The sequence below is a fragment of the Penicillium manginii genome (genome assembly GCF_028828005.1).
Source record: "Penicillium manginii strain IBT 31320 chromosome Unknown utg000006l:1.0-4164085.0:1.0-4166146.0, whole genome shotgun sequence".
NCBI classification, from domain to species: Eukaryota; Fungi; Ascomycota; class Eurotiomycetes; order Eurotiales; family Aspergillaceae; genus Penicillium; species Penicillium manginii.
Genome location: NW_026643107.1, coordinates 280476 through 299949, shown reverse-complemented (window position 1 = coordinate 299949; position 19474 = coordinate 280476). Strand labels below are relative to the sequence as shown.

At 45.3% G+C, this 19474-nt stretch overlaps 7 protein-coding genes across 7 annotated transcripts; 5 read left to right on the top strand and 2 right to left on the bottom strand.

Annotated features, from left to right (window-relative positions):
- Positions 1–2749: 2749 nt before the first annotated feature.
- N7533_008525 (thioredoxin domain-containing protein) lies at positions 2750–3430 on the bottom strand (the record flags this gene model as incomplete). Its single annotated transcript, XM_057105175.1, has 1 exon — positions 2750–3430. One exon carries the CDS (start codon positions 3428–3430, stop codon positions 2750–2752), a length of 681 nt encoding a protein of 226 aa, XP_056956624.1.
- A 614-nt stretch (positions 3431–4044) lies between these two features.
- On the top strand, positions 4045–5359 carry gmtA (GDP-mannose transporter; the record flags this gene model as incomplete). The annotated part of the gene is made up of 4 exons (XM_057105174.1): positions 4045–4287; positions 4343–4430; positions 4493–4864; positions 4917–5359. 4 exons carry the CDS (start codon positions 4045–4047, stop codon positions 5357–5359), a joined length of 1146 nt encoding a protein of 381 aa, XP_056956623.1.
- Positions 5360–6623: 1264 nt separating this feature from the next.
- On the top strand, positions 6624–6884 carry N7533_008523 (uncharacterized protein; the record flags this gene model as incomplete). The annotated part of the gene is made up of 1 exon (XM_057105173.1): positions 6624–6884. The coding sequence occupies one exon, from the start codon at positions 6624–6626 to the stop codon at positions 6882–6884; it is 261 nt and encodes an 86-aa protein (XP_056956622.1).
- Positions 6885–7115: 231 nt separating this feature from the next.
- Positions 7116–8213, top strand: N7533_008522 (25S rRNA (uracil2634-N3)-methyltransferase; the record flags this gene model as incomplete). Its single annotated transcript, XM_057105172.1, has 1 exon — positions 7116–8213. The coding sequence occupies one exon, from the start codon at positions 7116–7118 to the stop codon at positions 8211–8213; it is 1098 nt and encodes a 365-aa protein (XP_056956621.1).
- Positions 8214–8400: 187 nt separating this feature from the next.
- On the bottom strand, positions 8401–9842 carry N7533_008521 (FYV10 family protein; the record flags this gene model as incomplete). Its single annotated transcript, XM_057105171.1, has 4 exons — positions 8401–8832; positions 8884–9078; positions 9139–9678; positions 9744–9842. Coding segments are annotated over 4 exons (1266 nt in total), but the record flags the coding sequence as incomplete, so codon positions are not given.
- A 908-nt stretch (positions 9843–10750) lies between these two features.
- N7533_008520 (uncharacterized protein) lies at positions 10751–12429 on the top strand (the record flags this gene model as incomplete). Its single annotated transcript, XM_057105170.1, has 3 exons — positions 10751–10859; positions 12021–12350; positions 12407–12429. Coding segments are annotated over 3 exons (462 nt in total), but the record flags the coding sequence as incomplete, so codon positions are not given.
- Positions 12430–15282: 2853 nt separating this feature from the next.
- N7533_008519 (uncharacterized protein) lies at positions 15283–16732 on the top strand (the record flags this gene model as incomplete). Its single annotated transcript, XM_057105169.1, has 3 exons — positions 15283–15543; positions 15596–15813; positions 15865–16732. The coding sequence occupies 3 exons, from the start codon at positions 15283–15285 to the stop codon at positions 16730–16732; spliced, it is 1347 nt and encodes a 448-aa protein (XP_056956618.1).
- Positions 16733–19474: the final 2742 nt, after the last annotated feature.

Below are 19474 nucleotides of genomic sequence, written 5' to 3'. Positions count from 1 at the left end.
CTGAAGCATTCAATCAAATGTTGGTTGATATTCTAACCTGGTTTCCTCTTAGCCGGCAGATATGCGAATACTGTGAAGCTGAATCCAAAGTATCATAAAGCCAGATTGCATTGGGACGAAAGGTCCTTTTTCCGATGGATCTGCCGCCGACTAGTTTACGGGCAGGAATCTGCCGGCATACGCCAGCATCGGTGAGATCTTGTCTGGCTCAATATCTGGTTCAAGATCCGGTCCCAGATCAAGTTCAAGTACTTTGTCCTCCAAGTTTCAAAATGGAGAGCGTCATGATCACCATGATCACCACCTTCACCACTCCACCCTCACCGCTACAGGACTCAATGCTTTCTGTAGGCAGCGGATTGGGAGTTTGCTGGATGGGATGGGGTTTGCTAGAGTTTTCTTTGTCTGGATGACATTACTGCACTTCAGGACACTGCCACTTATGAAGAACTGGTTCTCATTCGCATTCGCTCATGCAATAACTTTTGATTGAATCCCCCATACTTCTGAAGGTCCCAGAACTGGAGCAACCTTTGAATGGCAGTGAGTCTCAACCACCAAAATTCAAGTGGATTCGAACCTTTGCAGTAGCCGGAAACGATTATATAATTAATTGGGGCTTCTTGGTACCGGTCCTAGGATAAGTCAACCACTGTACCCGAACAGATCTCAAAGACTTATATTATTCCGTGATCATGCGGAAAATCAGGTTCGACCCCAGTCACACGCTCAACAACATGTCCAACGGCATGATTCTACGAGACTGGATACATACCATATTAAGGGGTTTCCGGTTTGCTATCAAGTTCTGAGTTCACAAATCACCAACTTGAACATTCAATTTAAAAGTCAACATGGTCATACTCTTCAAGATCCGCAGATCGCCTGAGCACAAGTCGTGTTGATAAGGTCTTGAGAAAATCTGAAGAACTGGATGTTTGGGCTTTCAATGGAAGTACAAATATAGAAGAGCTGCTGACAAGCCGCTTATCATCACTTAATCTCAACATCAGGGAGTGATCCGGTTCTGACTCCAAGGTTCCAAGGCACCGGCAAAACGCACTCTGAAGGAACAAGCAAATTCCTCGGAAATTATCTGACCAGCAATCTAGCTTGGACTCCGGAGTTCAAGCTACCGGGAAAGCACGTTGAGCCCAAGGAGCGCCTCATTTCGAACGCTCGCCTCATTTCTGCGCTTGCCTGTCGCTACAGTCATCCTGTTTCTGCGCTCGCCTTTATACTTGTCTCTATACTCGCCTCTGCGCTAGTCTCTGGCATTTCACGGGATAAACATGCTAGTATCAGTCACGGATTATCCGCTTAGAGGAACTGCACCAATCGTTTGGCAGTGTTTAGCATCAAGTCCGAGCTGCAAAGATATCTGCAGTTGCCATTTGATCGCCGGACACCTTCTCTCAACCGACAAAACCCCTTATTCAACGACCGTATCAGATAGAAACTGCACACCCCTGGGTACCAAGAAATCCAAGATGGAGCACGATCAGCAGGGCTGATTCACTCTGCAAAGGCTATGCTCAGAATCACAATCACTAAACTCACCAAGTTATGGCCATATTGGGGATCTACAGTCAGAAATGATGGAACCGATCTGCCATATGAACACCAGATGTCGGGGACAGTTGGGTGCTAGTCACCTGACTGACTACTAAATTATAGTAGTCCCTTAGATAGTCTCGAATAGGATCATCATCATCTTCTCACCGTCAGTCTCCCTCCGTACACCTCTATCCGTCGGGTTCCCGACACCAAACTGAAGTATAGCGGAATCTCCAATACTATGTGGCCCCACCGAGAAGTTACTAGTTACGAAACGAGGATGATTATATTGATCTTGCCAAATAACAGGTACTGATCCCTGTGAATTTTCTATTGGAACAATTCGTGGAAGGAGCAGTCGACCGCGGAAATCTTCTACCAGGAATGCGCATAATCCAAGTCAATGAGTATATGCCTTCCAAGTCATCACCATCAGCTCCGCATTCTAAGATTACTCCAACAACTAGTTTCGAGGCTAGAGGTCAACAGGAAGTGTTACAGGGACAATCCGACCAGGAGAATATACCACCAGAATCATTAACATCATCAGCATGATCACCATCGCCCGAAGATTCCCAACTTAGTTCTGAGGCTGGTCCAGAGAATACAAGTTCATCAGAAGAGCCACAGAGACAACCAAATCGGATTATACCGCAGAACCGTGTACCAAGTACCCCAGATGTTATTTATTCGAAGGATCGACGTCGCCAAGAGCGAAGTAGTCAGAAGGTTATCACTCACATAAAGACTTACGAGTGGATGTTGCATGGTTACTGGAATGGGATGGTATGCCTTCCAAGGTTGAGGGCGTGATAAGGACGTGGTAGTGGCTCTTTTAGATTTTAAAAGGGCCAATGTACCCACTTATTGCTTCTGATTTCACGCATGCATGTACTTAGGTACTAGTATCTACTACCTAGGTAGTGGTTTCTTCTATTTTCATCTCATCATAAAACGTACACCGTCCACGGGTGGTAGTATCATTCCATGCACCCACCTGCCAGTGGGCACTTGTAGAAAACGAATCCTCACCAGCCAGCCCTATCCTCTGACATCGGCTCTGTATACCCTTGTCTATTTGCCCGTTGTAATACCCTCTCACGAGCCTTTTTGATCGCTGGCCCATCATATCCCATGGTATATTATTTTCATGTACATATTAGGCAGATCCACCGCCCATTCGAATAGTCCTTTATTCCCAATCATCGTCATCATCGCCCCCACGAATCCTCCCACTGCGAATAGTCTTGTTCTTCTTAACTCTCGGCCCCCTCCTAACCTCCTCATCATCACTCCCACTCTCCTCATCCTCATCATTATCATCATCCGAGAACTTCGCCTGAAGAAGAACATCCTTGCCCAACAAGCGTTTCTCAAGAACCTTCACGCTAAAGCTTTCCCCAGCATCATTCCCCGAAGCCCCAAGGCCCTCAAACCCAACAACGCGCGTAACACCAACCCCATCCTTAAACCCAATCACACAAGGCAAGACGCGAATGCCCAATTTCTCCGTCAAGAACGGCGTGCTCCGCACATCCACCCGCGCGAACGAAACCTCGTAGTGTCGCGCCGCAAGCTCTGATAACCGCGCATCCATCACCATGCACCGGGCAAAGTCGTCGTGGGCAAAGTGCACGATACACCGCGTGCTGCGCGTTGTGAAGTCCAGCACGGCTTGGTCGCCGGAGATGGAGGGGTAGTTGGTTGTGGTGTTGGCGGTTGCGGCGTTCTTGGCGTCGCGGTTTGTCTTTTTGGAGGCGTATTCGGCGTTTAGTTGTTGGATGCGGTGGTCGCGGTAGCCTGTGTCTTCTTCGTTCTCGAGCGCGGCGAAGAGGGCTTCGTCGTCGGATTCGGTTGTTGCGTGGGCGGACATTTTGGGTGTGTTTGTGCCCTTGGGGGGGAGTTTGTGAGGAGTTATGGGTATATGTTGGATTCGATTACTCAATTGGAGTCATTGAGGGTAGGACTCTCGGGGTTGAGTTGTGGTGTGGGTGTGGTTGTGGTTGTGTTGGTGGGCTGAATACGGTTCTGCGGTGCGGCGTATAGTCGGGTTCGGATCACCGTTTATCAGGGGGTGATCTCCCGTTTGGATAATTTATTCGGCAATTGTGGTGGATACAAATGAACAATTGGATATTTACGGGTCTATTCGACACTTGGGATTCTTTTTAACCTATCTGCCCACTAGTTATACCTAATACTGAGCAGTTATACTTGATACTCGTGGATAAATTAAAATTAGAATGTAATTATAGGGCTGACTCAGCCCCCTATCTGCTGACATAATCTCCAAAAGTTCCTCTCGCGGCGTTTCTCTTGCGCGTCGTGTACTTTGAATACTTCGAATACTTCCACCCTGTCCAGTTTGTTCCACTTTTCCGTCGTTCGCTTCGTCTGCGTTCGTTGTCTCTTCTCGACTCTAGAACTTCGGTCTTCGACTTCTCCTCCCTCCCTTCCCGTTTACTTCGCCCACCCGGACCCTCCGCCATGGCTGACGATAAGAAGACCGACAACTACACTATCGAGATGGACAAACTCGACAAGGGCAACAAGGAGTTTGAGGCGGCGCCGTCGCCTCTGCCCCGTGTTACCCCTCCCAGCCCGGTTGCGGGCCACCCTGCCCTGCCTGTCCTGGCTTACTGTGGTGCCTCCATTCTGATGACCGTCATGAACAAGTATGTTTTGTCGGGTCTGGACTTCAACCTCAACTTCCTTCTGCTCATGGTTCAGGTATGTTTGTTGTGGAAGAAAAACCGCCGCGACTGCCCAATACTAATATATCCAGTCCCTTGTCTGCATTACTGCCATCCAAACTTGCAAGTCCATGGGTCTCATCACCTATCGTGACTTCAACACCGATGAGGCGAAGAAGTGTAAGTCACCTCTGATTGATCAAGGGTTGTCGCTTGGATCTAACGTATAATCTTCTTTTCAGGGTTCCCCATCACTCTTCTTTTGATCGGCATGATCTACACCGGCTCCAAGGCCCTCCAGTTCCTCTCCATCCCCGTCTACACCATCTTTAAGAACCTGACCATCATCCTGATCGCTTACGGCGAGGTCCTCTGGTTCGGTGGCTCGGTTACTGCCATGACTCTCTTCTCCTTCGGCCTCATGGTGTTCAGCTCCCTCATTGCCGCCTGGGCTGATATCAAGCACGCCGTGGAGAGCAGCGGCGACACCTCCAGCGCGGTCTCCACCCTTAATGCCGGTTATCTCTGGATGCTGATCAACTGCCTTTGCACCTCGTCGTATGTCCTGGGCATGCGCAAGCGCATCAAGCTTACCAACTTCAAGGACTTTGACAGTATGTCTCCTTCCAATTTTTTTTTCGCCCCCAACCCACTAACCCACCTCAGCCATGTTCTACAACAACCTGCTCTCTATCCCCGTTCTGCTGGTCGCCACCCTCCTCCTCGAAGACTGGTCTTCTGCCAACCTGGCCCGCAACTTCCCCGAGGCCAACCGTAACGGTATCATGATCGCCATGATCCTGTCCGGTGCCTCTACCGTCTTCATCTCCTACGCCTCTGCCTGGTGCGTGCGTGTCACCTCGTCCACCACCTACTCCATGGTCGGCGCTCTGAACAAGCTTCCCATTGCTCTGTCTGGCCTTATCTTCTTCGACGCCCCATGCACTTTCCCCAGTGTCTCTGCCATCTGCGTCGGCTTTGTCTCCGGAATCGTCTATGCCGTGGCCAAGATCAAGCAGAACGCCAAGCCCAAGATCGGCATCCTCCCCACCTCCAACCCTTTGGTCAGCGCCAGCAGCCAGAGCATGCGCGACTCTCTGCGCTCTTAAAATAAACCACCATGATCTTATTATTTTTAAAAAAAGGGGGAGAAGAACGCCAACTCAACCAACCTCTCCCCCCAATTCCTCATCCTTTCCTGGTTTCACCAATTGGCGAGGCAAGGCAAGGAATTTTCACAACCCCCCTTCATCTGTCATGATGCGACCCGGGGGAGCATTTATTGCATTTGTATGACTCACGTTTCATTGCAGCCCGTCGATGCACTCTGCAACTCGATACTGTATCCTTTTTCTGTTTTGTCTCTTTCTCTCTCCGGTGTTGGTGGCTTCTACTTTCTTGTCTTCCTTCATCTAGGGAAAGGGCTTTCCATCTTGGTTTGCAGTATGATATAGTAATTTTTCCGTTTCTTTTCTCTTTCGTCTGCCCCTTTTCCCTCACTTCATGCGGGCATAGCCTGGTTTTCCCCCTCTCATGTTCGATGTATATAGGTCTGCTTGGAGTAAAGCAATAGAGTGTGCTTTCGAGATATGTTTTTGCTGTCTTTTATTCATAGGTATCTAATATAGGGTTTGTTGTTTCGAGTTTTTCCTGATATTAGGATCACACTCATCCTGTGGAGAGCTCTTCGGGTAGTAAATGGCAGTTAAATTGAAACTTGAAACTTGAACAAGTACTAGTATCATGGACGCCTGGGAACTATTACTCTCTAGTACTCAGGCTCTCAACTTCATGGCCCTTTCTTGCTCTAAGAACCTTACTAGTACGCTTGCTACTACTAGTAGTCCAAATAGAATGGTAATTTCTCTTACCAAGCATTCTTTTAGCATTCTCTTCCCTGTCTTGTTCTCGTTGTCTTTTCAATCAAAGATAATATTGCTCTAGATCTATTTGACTTTGAGTATAAGTCAAATTTTGCTGATCGCCGTTTTGGGAATTGATTGGACCGGATTCGTCCCGTCGGGGCTTGACAATGGAAGTATTCGCAGTAATGCCATTTAACAGTAGATTCCCTATTCTTTCTAAGTATTCTCTGAATAGATTCCGAAGTAAAATGACATCAATTCGAAAATAAAACCTACATATTAATTCGGTAGTCTTACTACGCTGTTTATCTACAGTAGTTACTAAGGTAGCAACTACAGATACGCAGTCCCGTCCGGAACTTTGATTGGCCGACATGATTTTCAACCTCAACCTCAACTTTCACAATACTCCAAGGTTCAAGGCTAACACCCACCCACGTCCCAATCTATACATCGAATACGCTATATCGCATATAAAACTACACCCAATACCAAGAAACACATCGCCATGCCCCGCAAGAAGCAAAAGGGTCCCCCTCCCCGCGCCAATCGTCCCGGCGGTCCTAAACAGGACCAGGGCGCTGGTCAAGGAAAAGGGAAAACTGCGCCCGCCTCTGCTCAGCAGAAGGGTGGAAAACAGAATCCGGCCCAAGGCTCTGGGGCCGGAAATGGAAGTGGACCGCAGAAGTTGCAGGTTTTGCAGCAGAATCAGAGGCCTATTGTGCCGTTTTTACGGGGGGGATCGGATTTTGTTGATTGGAGAGGGTGAGTGGTTGCTTCTTTTTCTTTTCTGGGGGACTTTGCGGGTTGCTGTTTTTTTTTTTTTTGCTTTACGCAATTGGGGTTTTATTTGTATTTGGCTGGTTTGGGGTATATCTCCATGTTTCATACCGCATACACGAGTAAACGCGATGATTGATCCAATTTTTGGAAGTGCATGCTGTTAGAAATGGCATCGGCATTGGCAGACAGAGATACAATTGGATGAAATAAGGAAACCATGCTAATTTCAATCACAGGTGATTTTTCTTTTGCCCGATCTCTGGCAAAGCAATACAAATGCCGCAAACTCTGCGCCACATGCTACGATGACAAGGAAACACTCTACAACAAATACCCGCAAGTGGATTCGCACATTCAAGAAATCCTCTCTGCAAAATCCAGCTCCACTGAAACGGACAAGGAGAAGCAAGAAAGCGCCGAAGACTCAACGCAACAATCTTTCTCAAAATCCGGTCCCAAGATCCTCTTCTCCATAGACGCACGCAAACTCGGCGCCCAAGGCGGCGGAGGCAAAGAACTCACAAAAGGCTTCTCCCGCCGCGAACCCAAAACACCCGCCTGGAAACTCCACCAACAGCAGCACCAGCAGCAACAAAAGCAAGAGCAGCAGGAAGCCGCCCGACAAGATGCTCAGAACGGCGGTCAGGCGTATGCCGCCAGGATGAAAATGCAACCGACTACGCCGAAACCGACGACGACGAGCGGGCCTTGGGATGTGATTTGTTTCAATTTCCCGCATGTGGGTGGTCTCTCGACGGATGTTAATCGGCAAGTTAGAGCCAACCAGGAACTTCTCGTTTCGTTTTTCAAGGCGTGTGTTCCTCTTCTCTCCGCAGCGCCGGAACAGGCTGGCTCGGATGATGAGTGGGAGTCTGGTGATGAGGATGAGGAGGAGTTTTCTGATGACGAGGACGCTGGACAGGGCGAGGCTGTCGTTGCGGACATCCAAACTACCGGTAAAACAACCCGGACTGGACCGGGTCAGATTCTCGTCTCGCTTTTTGAAGCGGAGCCGTATACGCTTTGGAATATTAAGGATTTGGCGCGGCATGCGGGGTTGCAGGTTGTTACTAGTTTCCGATTTCCTTGGTCCTCGTATGAGGGGTACTCGCATGCGCGGACTTTGGGGGAGGTTGAAGGGAAGGATGGGCAGCGGGCTGGATGGCGTGGGGAAGATCGTAATGCGAGGATGTATGTTTTTGAGGTGAAGAAAGAGGGTGATAAGGGCGAGAAGAAGATTCCGAAGAAGAAGGTGGAGACTACTAAAGGTGGAAAGACGAAGAGAGTGAGAGATGACTCGAGTGATAGCGAGTAATTGGGCTTGAAACCCAGCGCTGGAGTGGCGAAGTCCAAGGTTCATCAAGGCTCTACATATTTATCAGAAATGGTTTCGAAGGAAACAGCTAGATACTAAGAATAAGTTGTATTGATATTGAAATGTTCGGATCCTGCCCGAATGAGATTCATTGAGTTCAAGTTTGCGTTCATTATACTCCCTTCCTTCACAGTATATACACCTTCTTCATATCACTTTCCGGGAAAACTTCGCCCGTTGTCGGATCCTTCACCATCCCTTCTTCGACAGAGCCTACTTGCCTGCTTATATCCAGCAAACGAGACTTACTGTACACCCGGCCGTTGGGCAGCACAACCGAGTCGCCTTCAACGTAACTTTTGGAATGATGCGCGTAGGGCATCTTACGTGCCAAGTCGTTCAGTTCTGTTGAGCATATCGGGCAGACGGAGGTCGCTGTGGATGCTGAGTTGCAGCTCGATGTGGTGTAGGCCGAGTGGCAAAGTGGTGTCTTCAGCGCAGACAGTCCAGCCGACAAAGCAATATGTAACAATGGCTGCGATGGCAAGGAAAGCAGCTCATGGTGAGTCTTTATGAAGAGGTCCGACAAGTACTTCCAACGGTCTTTTGAAAACAGGGTCTGCTAAACGTTAAATCTTATGCACTCGGTTCCTCGGGTCAGATAACTGACCTTATACGGCTCCGATCGGGTATCCGGGGTGATCACAAGCATTCCTGCTGCCCGCATGATTTCTTTATTCTGTGTCTCTTGATTTGTGACCAAATATCTCTTCGCATGAGCAATGGCCTCGATTTTCTTTGTTTGATCGCGTGATCGGACGAGCTCGATGTACTGCTGCAAGCGCAGTTCAAATTCCAAATTATGCTGAATCAAACAAATTAGTATAGCCGCCCAATATCCTTGAGTATCGGCGGGTTCCCTTACCTGGCTTTTCTTCAACGCGGCTTTATTCTCACCGCACCACTGGAGCGCCTCTTTCGTCTCTCCTTGGCGAAGACACTCGACAATCCGCTGACACTGCGTAAAAACACCCAAATCGACGAGTTCTTCAATATCCCGCTCTTGCGCTAGCTGCTTCGCACTTTCTGAATATCCCGACCGTAGCATATGATCCACTAGTAACCGATCCAGTCGCACCCGAGACCACTGATCATATTTCACATCCGCCAAGCTCGGAATCTTATGCAGGGCCTCTAAATGCTGGATACGTTTCCGTGACTGGTTGTGGATTTTCTTCTCTTCCTCCTGTAAGCTCTGCATTTTGCGTTTCAGGCCCTGCATGCGGGCGAGCATCGCATCGAGAGCGGCTAGCGTCTGGTCCGGGGTTTGGGTGTTGGATAGGGAGGCGTTGGCCGCTTCTTTAAGGGCTGGGATGACATATTCCTTCTCTCGTTCGACGGATCTTTGAACGGACTTGAAGTTTCGTCGTGCTAGGTCATTGGGGAGGCGGAGGAGTGGTTGGTCCTGTTCAAGCAGTAGTTAGCTTCCGGTTCCGGTTTCGGCGCTCTTTGAGATACGCTGCTACCCACTAAGATGATATGACTCTCGGGGTTGAGCTTGATAGAAGTGAGCTCTGCTGCCATGCTGGTTCTGAGCGAGGCTGTCTTGGCTGTATCTGCCTTTGGTGTTCTGTTCTTGAGGTGAGGAGAAGATGCGGTGATGACGGAGGGGAATGCGGAGAGTGGAGACCGGAACACGGTGCACGGGCACGGAGGTCACGAGATCGTCATGCAATCAGCAGCCAGTGAGGTGGTGGAAATGCAGAATACTTAAAAAATAACGACTGTTTACTAGCAAACATTTTAGAAGTGGGATTAAGATCTGGGATTTTAGTTCCTCGGTTTTCTTTCGGTGGCTTAGTAATAGCCTGAGTAGTATAGACCTTCTAAAATTGTCAAATAATCATTTTCTTTAGTGAGTAGTACCTACTAGGTAGAGCTCTCTAATTCCATAAATATTTAGGCAAGGACCGTGACGACATGCAGGTGCTAAAACACTACGGGACAACTTATAGTACTAGTACAGTCGCAGCTTGGAGGAGTACGACTAGTAGTACTCATGATTAGGGCTTTATATGGTCTGCCTGTCTATCAGGTGAACACTCAATTCAAGTTAGTGTACGGAGTACCTTTGTCTATTACGCACCTGGGCACTTATTCCAATCATTGCCATGCTTTACATGAATCTGCTATGTTGAGTTTCTGGTACATACGACCATAGGGTGTGGAGAACAGGGCTTCCCGTCCGCTCAGCCGTACTTAAGCCACACGCCGGCAGGTTAGTAGTATGGTGGGTGACCACATGCGAATCCCTGCTGTTGTATGTTTATGATTTTGCTTATTTTTTATGGTCTAGCTCTTATATCCTGCCTGCACCACAGAATTTCTACTAAATCTCTTAGTATAGCAACTTATAACGTAATTCCCGGTTGACCTACGCACCCGGTTGACCTGCGCACCCCACCAGAAATCACATCCTTCTACCAACCCTTCGAATTCAACCACCTACCATACCACCAATTCGAACTAAATCTAGCCATAAATTGGCCAATCAAGAGGGTAAGATCTTATTAGCCCTTTCCGATTTAAAAGAAGGCCAAATTCAATCTCTTCGCACAGCGGCTAAGTTATATAAGATACCAGAGAGTACACTACATACCCGCGCGTCTAGTACACAATCTCACGTTGACCAGCGCCCAAACCACCATAAGCTTACCCAATTTAAAAAGGATTCGCTTACTGAATAGATAATCTCTATGGATACACATAGGGCAGCTCCTAGGCCCTCTACAGTACGAGATATAGCTAATATCCTACTAGCTACGCATAGTAACCAACCACTAACTACCGTTGGTAAGAATTAGTCATCAACCTTCATCAAACGCCGCCCTAAGCTTCATACACGCTTCTCACAAAGATACGATTACCAAAAAGCTCTAAACAAAGATCCAAAATCGCTTCAGGAGTGGTTTGCAACCGTACAACATACAATCAATAAGAAGAGTATACAGCCAGAGGATATCTACAATTTCAATAAGACTGACTTTACAATAGGCCTAATCTCTACACAGAAGGTAGTTACTAGAGCAGAATACTATAGACAAAGATCTATCCTACAACCAGGGAATCGTAAATAGATTACTACAATTAAGACTATATATACAGATAGCTATTCACTTCCGCCATATATTATCTTTCAGACTAAGGTCTATATAACTAGTTAGTTTGATAATCTACCTAAAGATTGGCAATTTAAGATCTCTACCAACAGTTAGACTACCAATAAGATTAGTCTACATTAGTTACAGAAGATCTTTATACCATACACTAATACCCGCGTACATAGTAGATACCGTCTATTGATTCTTGATGGTTATAGTAGCTACCTTACACCCCAATTCAACAGAATCTGTACAGAAAACGATATTATACCACTCTATATACCTGCACACTCATCACATCTTTTACAACCTCTAGATATTAGCTATTTTACGGTACTAAAGCGTACATATAGTCACTTTATAAGCGATCTTGCCTATATAGGATATAACCATATCGACAAACTTAATTTCCTAGCGGATTACCAACACACACAATTAGAAGCCTTTATACCGAGTACTATTTAAAACAGCTTCATCACTACTAGTATAAATCCAATTGACCCAGAGAAGGTCCTTTTAAGGCTGAATATCTCTCTACAAACACCTACACCACCAAACAGCAGACCAAGCAGCAGATCTAGCCAATTTACACCAAAAACACCTAGAACCGTCACTCAGCTATTCAAACAAACTTCTCTATTAAAAGACCTACTAGACCGGCAATCACATACCCCTCCAAGCCCAACTAAGACAGTAGTAGACCAGTTAATTAAGGGTAGTTATCTATCCTTACATAGCACTGCACTACTCACGCAAGAGAACGCCAATCTACACACAGCGAACGAGAAGAAGCGCCAAAAACGCAACCGGTCGCATAGGCAGATACCCCATAAGGGTGGTCTATCGGTCGAAGAAGGTCTACTACTAGTAGAACAGCTAGTTCAGGAGGAAAAAGCTAATAGGGTAGTATTACATACACTAGGCGAATTGCCTATTCAGACAGATCCCCCACGAACTAGGGCACCTCCTAGGTATAGTAAGTGTAGGGAAATTGGTCACAGGATTAATATATATAAAAATCGCTTTATCTAGTTAAATTAATACGTGTTGGTTGAGATAATTGATTTTGAAATTCTACACTGGGGTGGGGTACGCAGGTCAACCGGGTGCGCAGGTCAACCGGGAATTACGTTAGTCAGAACGCCATTATACATAACTTGAATGAAGTCCGAGCAGATGACCACTGTCCAAGGGCAACAACTAGCAAGAATTCCGGTCCAAGAAGACCAGTAAAGAAGAGATTCATCTTGCCAACACCTCGCTTAAATGCAATACCCGATCTTGGAGGAATATTAGGATAAAAGAAGACCAGCAGCAAAGAATGATAGTCAAAATGCAGTTTGAGAGGATAGCCAATGTCCCTCGCCTGTCGGGCTCGTCGACCCAGCCAACATTGTTCGCTGTACTTGTTGACATTGTTCAGAGGCATATAAAATCTGGAGCGTTTACAGTGGCGTTCTAAAGGTTTAAAACACCCTGTGCGACCGCCTTCCACTATATTAGTACATCGCCCCCTATTCTACTACGCGACATGCGTTGTATATAGCATATTATACACATTCCACGCGTTATATTGAGCTATTTGGGCCTTTAGAATGCCACCGATTCGTCAAAATGCTCTGCAATTGGTGCAAAACTAATATGATACACCGTCACAGCATCCAAATATGACACAACGCTCACGCCGGTGTCAATTAGCACCACATGAAGTTCGACTTGTTGAATTAAAAGCTATTGGATGGTCATATACTGAGATCCATGAACGCTATCCTTATATTTCTACTGGAACAATCAGAACTACAGTTGCTTGGGCAGAAAAATGAGGCCTAACTCAGGCTATATTACCTTATTCTAGTACACTAAAAAAGTTGGATAAAATAGATCGATTGAGGATACTTTACTTGAAGTAATATTAGAGAACCTACGAATTAAGTATAATACTCTACTAGCTTTAATTAACTTTAAATACGGTCGAGTGACTATTTGGTAACTTCTCCAAGGTAAAAATAAACGGAAATAGCTTCAACTTTAATAACCTGAGTTAACTGACTAATAGGCTTACCAGAGACTAGCTTAGGTATATTTAGTCTAAAATTATAACTCTTAAAAATAGAAAAGGATATATTGATCAAATAAAATAACTAACAAAAAAGGAAAGGAGGACAGCAAGAGTGGACTTTTACACTACAAAATCACCAGATTACAGAATAAGATATTCAATAGGTCCCATATTATAAAAGTATTGAGTAAATACTTTAGGCTATCTTTTCGGGGACAGGTTATTGATCCGGACTTATTCCACTCTTTAGAGATCCAAATTCTCCTAATAGAGGAGTGAGCTAATTTATTATCTTGAAATTATATCAGCGTATACTTCTAACTTTGCTAAGTGGAGTTAAAGGTGCTATGTTTCAATAAGACAATACTTCAGTTTATACTAAATTTATTGTTCGTGATTGGATTACTGATTAGGACTATAAGATTATGAAATAGCCTTCATATTCGCTAGATCTAAGTCTGATTGAGAATTTATGGTCGTTACTAAAGAGAAAGATATATGAATTACACCCTGAGATTAGGGGTATACCAAACAATAACGATACTCTACAGTTTATTATTAGGGTAGCACAGATAGCGTGATCTATGATTGACATAGCGATACTAGAAAATTTAGCTATTACTATGCCACACCGTGTATAGCAAGTTATTGAAAACAATGGCTGGTATACTAGTTATTAGCAATTGTCAATACATGAGGTTTTTATTTTGTGCCGGTCGCGAGGTTTTAGTGCGGCAGAAAAAGCGGCAGAAAAATCGGGAGTGTTTCAAACTTTTGGAACGCCACTGTAGCCATCAGACACAGGAAGATGGATGTGCCTATTTAAGATAATTCGAGCTAGGCAGCCACTGTATTCAAATTCTGAGGCTGGTTCCCCGCTAGAGAGCGTGAATCTGGCCCAGCCTATCACAGCCCATCCCGTAGCGCCGATCTATTTTCGGTCGGTGACTGAGAGAAATGTGGCATTCTATTCTTAGGAACCCATACTTACTCTCCGGCGGTTTGGAGATTTTGTTCTTGCTAAATATTACTAATATAAACTTCGAGCTAGTACGGAGTACCTTGACGGGAGCGGCCCGCAGCTTTAAAGTGTCAAAGTGTTATTAGCTACGTCGGGTAAGAAACAATAATTCATCTTGATGGAAGTAGCAATACCCTGGTGGTAAAACCATGGCCTTTAAAAAAAAGCCTACACACGATTATTGAGGGGTTGTAACCGCTGACCATTGGCGCAAAGGGCATTTTGACTTTGACACATAAAATACTATCCTCCTTGATCTGGAGGCACTGGAGAAATTCTCCTGTACCGGAGCGCAGCTGATGTATGGCCAAGTGTGAGAAGGGTGGGTGCCGGGCAATTATCACACTGCATGGGCGCCTCGGCATAGGGCGCGAGCTGGGTACCCGCTTCATCCTGCAACCAAACATAGAGCTCCTTCGGGAAAACCCAGCCCCAGGGCTAGCTTGCAAGGTGAACTGGGTAAGCTTGATTGGGGAGGTTCTGGTCCGCGTGAAAACTCCTAGTCTCTTGGCATCTGCACATAGCCACCCAAGCTAGGGACTGAACTTGTCGAAGCAGGTAGTGTCTATGCAGGGGTGATGTCGCGGGCACAGGGCAGACTCAACAATTACTGAATCTAGGTCAATCTGGTACTTATTTCTAGGCTCCTGCATATCTGTTAGTCCTAGGGGCGTGTAATCAAACCACTGGCAGAGTGCCAAAATGATATTTCGAGCTTCTTGCATCGGAGACTAGCTTAAAACGACGCTAGCGCTACATCAACTTAATCGCTATTATATTAGGTTTCCCCTAACTCTTGCCAACATCTATTTCAATGATATGTCAATGATGAACATCACTCGCACGAATACCCGTGACTGGGTTTCTGAGCCCGACGGAAGAGGAACATGGGGCATTCTATCTACTTGCGTTCTCACAATCATTCTCTGTTGCTGGACGTCCGTATCCCCGAATCTGCCCGCCCAGCCCGACGGTGCGTTCAGGAGATGGAGATACAAGTTCGATCTTGCTTTTATTACGCTGTTAGGATCCGAATTTTTATTGATGCTAGCTCTGGGCCAATGGTCATCTGCACGCCGTTCAGTTCATGTTGGTGATAATTTACCCTCCAGTCGGTTTGATGTCGAAGCTAATAACTCAGGATTTCCACGAGGCTGGATATAAGGGCTGGACTATTACGCACGCATTCTTTGCCGATATGGGAGGCTTTCAGATTGAACCACCAGATATAGACCTCTTACCGTCGTTCCCTTTAGACGCTAAGCAGCTCTATATCCTCGTTAAGGAGGGATATATTGAATATCCACGTTTGGAAGAGGATGAAATCAAAGATAAGAGTAAAACAGATGGAGTGGCCAAGTAATTTATCCGAATTGCACTTTTCTTTATCTATCATACTGACCTAGGAAGATTGATTACAGTAGCCCAAGCACTCTGGTTCTCTTTGAACTGTATTACTCGTTTCGCTCAAGGACTTGTTGTTACCACCCTTGAGATTACTACTCTCTCCTTTATCCTGGTTTTTCTTGTGACATCCTACTGCTGGTATCACAAGCCTATGGATGTCAACATACCGATCATTTTGAAGCCTAAGAAATCTGTGGCTATAATTCGGAGCAATTTTAATCAAAATTATGAATCAAAGTGGTATGAAACACCGCTCGAGTTCCTCTCGCGGGATGAATGGTTTTATTCTCGATTTTGGAGATATTACATTCAAATCCTACACTATATGCATATACCGTTATTTACTCTACCTGAGCGACAACCATACGATCGCATTCCAAGTTTTTCTATCCCAAGAGTGAATATTCAGGCGGAGATAATCTGTGCTCCAACAATCCTTCTATTCAGCTCTATATTCCTCTTTGCGTGGAATTCTGAGTTCCCTTCCGCGACAGAGAAATTACTTTGGCGTCTCGCTAGTGTGTATACCCTAACCTATGGGTTGCTTGGAGGCCTTCTTTCGCTATATCTCCATAAGAAAATTTTTCAGCCGGGGTTAACAAAAGCAATGCCACAGGCCAATGTGAAGCGGAAACTAGGGACTGAAAACAAATGGACCAGCCGTTTTGCTGAGAGGTTTAGGAATATTGACCCTAATCAAGATCCCAACTTGGAAATCCCCCTTCGAGCTTTGGTTCCAGTCACTATTTTTTGTGCCTTTTATTGTGTGGGTCGAGGTATAATCTTAACTGAAGACTTGATTGGACTAAGATTCTTGCCGGAGAGCGCTTATCAAACTGTCTCATGGTCAAAATATGTACCGCATTGGTAATTAGTCGCGGTTGGAATTTTTGTGAATAAGTGCTTAACAAGGACGAGGCGGTGAAAAGCCGGATATGTATAGATGCGCAGATGCTTATTTAGTGTTTTACCTAGAGCCCCTGACGACATGATATCCTCCATATTGTAATTGGTTCCCTCTTTCTTTTTTCCTTCATCCTGTTTGCCTAAGTCCTCTCAAGACAAAAGTTGTGCTTCTAACCTAGAGAACGGAGACTTGATAGACTACATATTGTTTTCGTTCCTTGGGACCCTTGAATCCTCTCCCTACTGCCATTCTACTCGCTCAAGGCGTTTGCTGACTGCTAGTGCGCATGTAAGCCGACACAAATTCCAGAGCTTCGACTAGGAGCAGTATTCATGAAAAAGCTTTGTTAAACGTTTAATATCTCTTGGCCTATGAATTCCAAAGCTTGAGGGGCACTGTTTTTTGGCATGATCATCCTATACAGCCAGAATTACGGCGTGAGACTAAATTGGAAAAGCAGGGCAAAAGACTAGCGATATAAAACGAGAGGGGGATCAGCCCCGACCTTTGTTTCCCAATCAATATTCAATTCCTTCCAGTCTCATCCCTTCTAAGCCGTCTTAATCTTTTATCCTCTACTTTTCGGATCCCGATCTACCCCAGATCCATCAATATGCTCCTACTAATGATAACCGAAAGTATCTGTGCTGTGGAAGCTATAATTAACTATGCGTTATATGATGATCTCTTCTTGTGAAGGGCCTGGAGGCTGCCGGTGCTACTATGGCCAGCTAGACAATAAGCGACTTGCGCTTACAGGGGACGCTACCCTAGGGCTTATTCTTTATGAGATTGTACTAGTATATGAAGACGAAGCCTCCGTTTGTGATACCCCGTAATGTTTATATTTCCGTTCTGTATTTAGGTAATAACCAGAAGATCTGTATAAATATATGAGTATGCCTATTTGCAAATCGGCCCAAGTGTTGGCATGCCCAAATCCGGGGCATACTTTTGAGATCAGGTGATTTGCATATATTCATAAATGTTAAGCAAAACCTTGGCCATATTGCTATTGCATTGAAGTATGCGGTGGGGTGGGGGGAAGGGGGGCATGGAGTAATATTAAAGGAGTGTTGCGTTAGTGTTAGAACTAAAGGAGCGGTGTGCTAGGTAATTTGATATTCTGGAGACGTTTCCTATCTTACTATCTTGCTATGCTAGAACATTAAGGTTGTGAGGAGCTCAGGTACTCACAGAGGTCAGGATACGGCGTAGCGCAGCAAGCAAAGGAAGTAGTAGCGTTCGACGAAAGTAATAGCTCGAGGAAAATAAGAAGGAAGCTAAGATGGAAGGCTAGATATACAGGTGTAGGTGTGGATGCCTAGAGTGGTGCCGTAGGCATGAGGCACCCACGAATGGTAAAAATACCAGTCCGTTGCAAAGGTAGAGTTGATATATCAGGAAAATTCAGAATACTAAGCATTTTATGATTGTTAATAATATTCCAAAGGCCAACTTGCTTATCATTATTATTGATGTTTGGAGTATTAACTCATTTAGCATTAGTGATATCTCCTGTTCTACTGCCTTATGATGGCCCTTTTCTACATGTTCAAAGCTGGAACCTTGACTATAGATTTATTATTTAGTCTCTATGATTATCATAAAACCTATGGATACTACTTATAAGTAAACTTATCGGAATCTTTAATTAGCCAAGTAGCTGCTAGCTCTGTAAATATCATGACGGGCGATTAGGCAAGAAGGTTGGATGTACGGAACGGGCTAGATCCTGCTTCGACTAGAGATATTGAAAAGCTGATGCGCGAAGAAAATTGAAGGAATCAAGGTATCTCCCTAAGGCCATTATCCTTTGCAAAGCTCACATGGCTATCTAGCGTATTTCCAATGAGGGGGCAGGGTATCGCATTACGGTATTCTGTCCTTTGATGATATGATTCCTCTTTTAGCCGTGATCGGGTAATAAGCCCTACATTCCCCGTTCTTATAATAGAGACTAGAAAAGAAATACCTAAGTATGAATTACTTGTAGTAGCTAGATAAATATAATTATAGGCCAATCAAGAGAAGAAAATCTATCTATTTTATCTGCTTGGGTATACTTTAGCGTCTTGCTATTTATATACCCTACTAAAATATTCGAATGCGGCTTTCAGATGCCAAATTGAGCTCTTTAGGCGATGGGCTGAAGGGCGCCTAATAGGGTGGCGAGCCGCCTAGAAAATAATCGTGGGCGCTTGGTTACCACTGACATACAATATCTTTTGTATGTTTTGTTTTTGTTTTAATATTTTTGCTTAAACTTTTTTTTATTATTTGTTGAGCTACGCTTATCGCTTCATTCTTCAGTCTATTCAGCCCTTAACCTGACACTGAACGGATGAAATTGTCGCTTGGCTGAACCTGCCGCGTTCTTTATCATCACATACCATCCCTATCACATTGCCTCGTTCCTGGGATAGGATAATGTAGCTTACGACCCTCTGAAATTCTCAATCAGAATATGCTACCGGCGTATCTTCTTCAAAAAGGGCCTCAATATACGTGAATGTCGTGGATGTCGTGAAGCAGTACTATTCGAGCTTATATCGCCCCAAGAGAAAATGAGAAAAACGGTGGCTATGTGTCTGGTTTAGCCTGCAATTAATAAAGACCTCCAGGGCTCTTGAACTCTAATCTTAGGGGGCCGCAAAGCTTAAATAATTCAATTCGCTCACTCTCTGGTCAGGGAAGTACCGATTT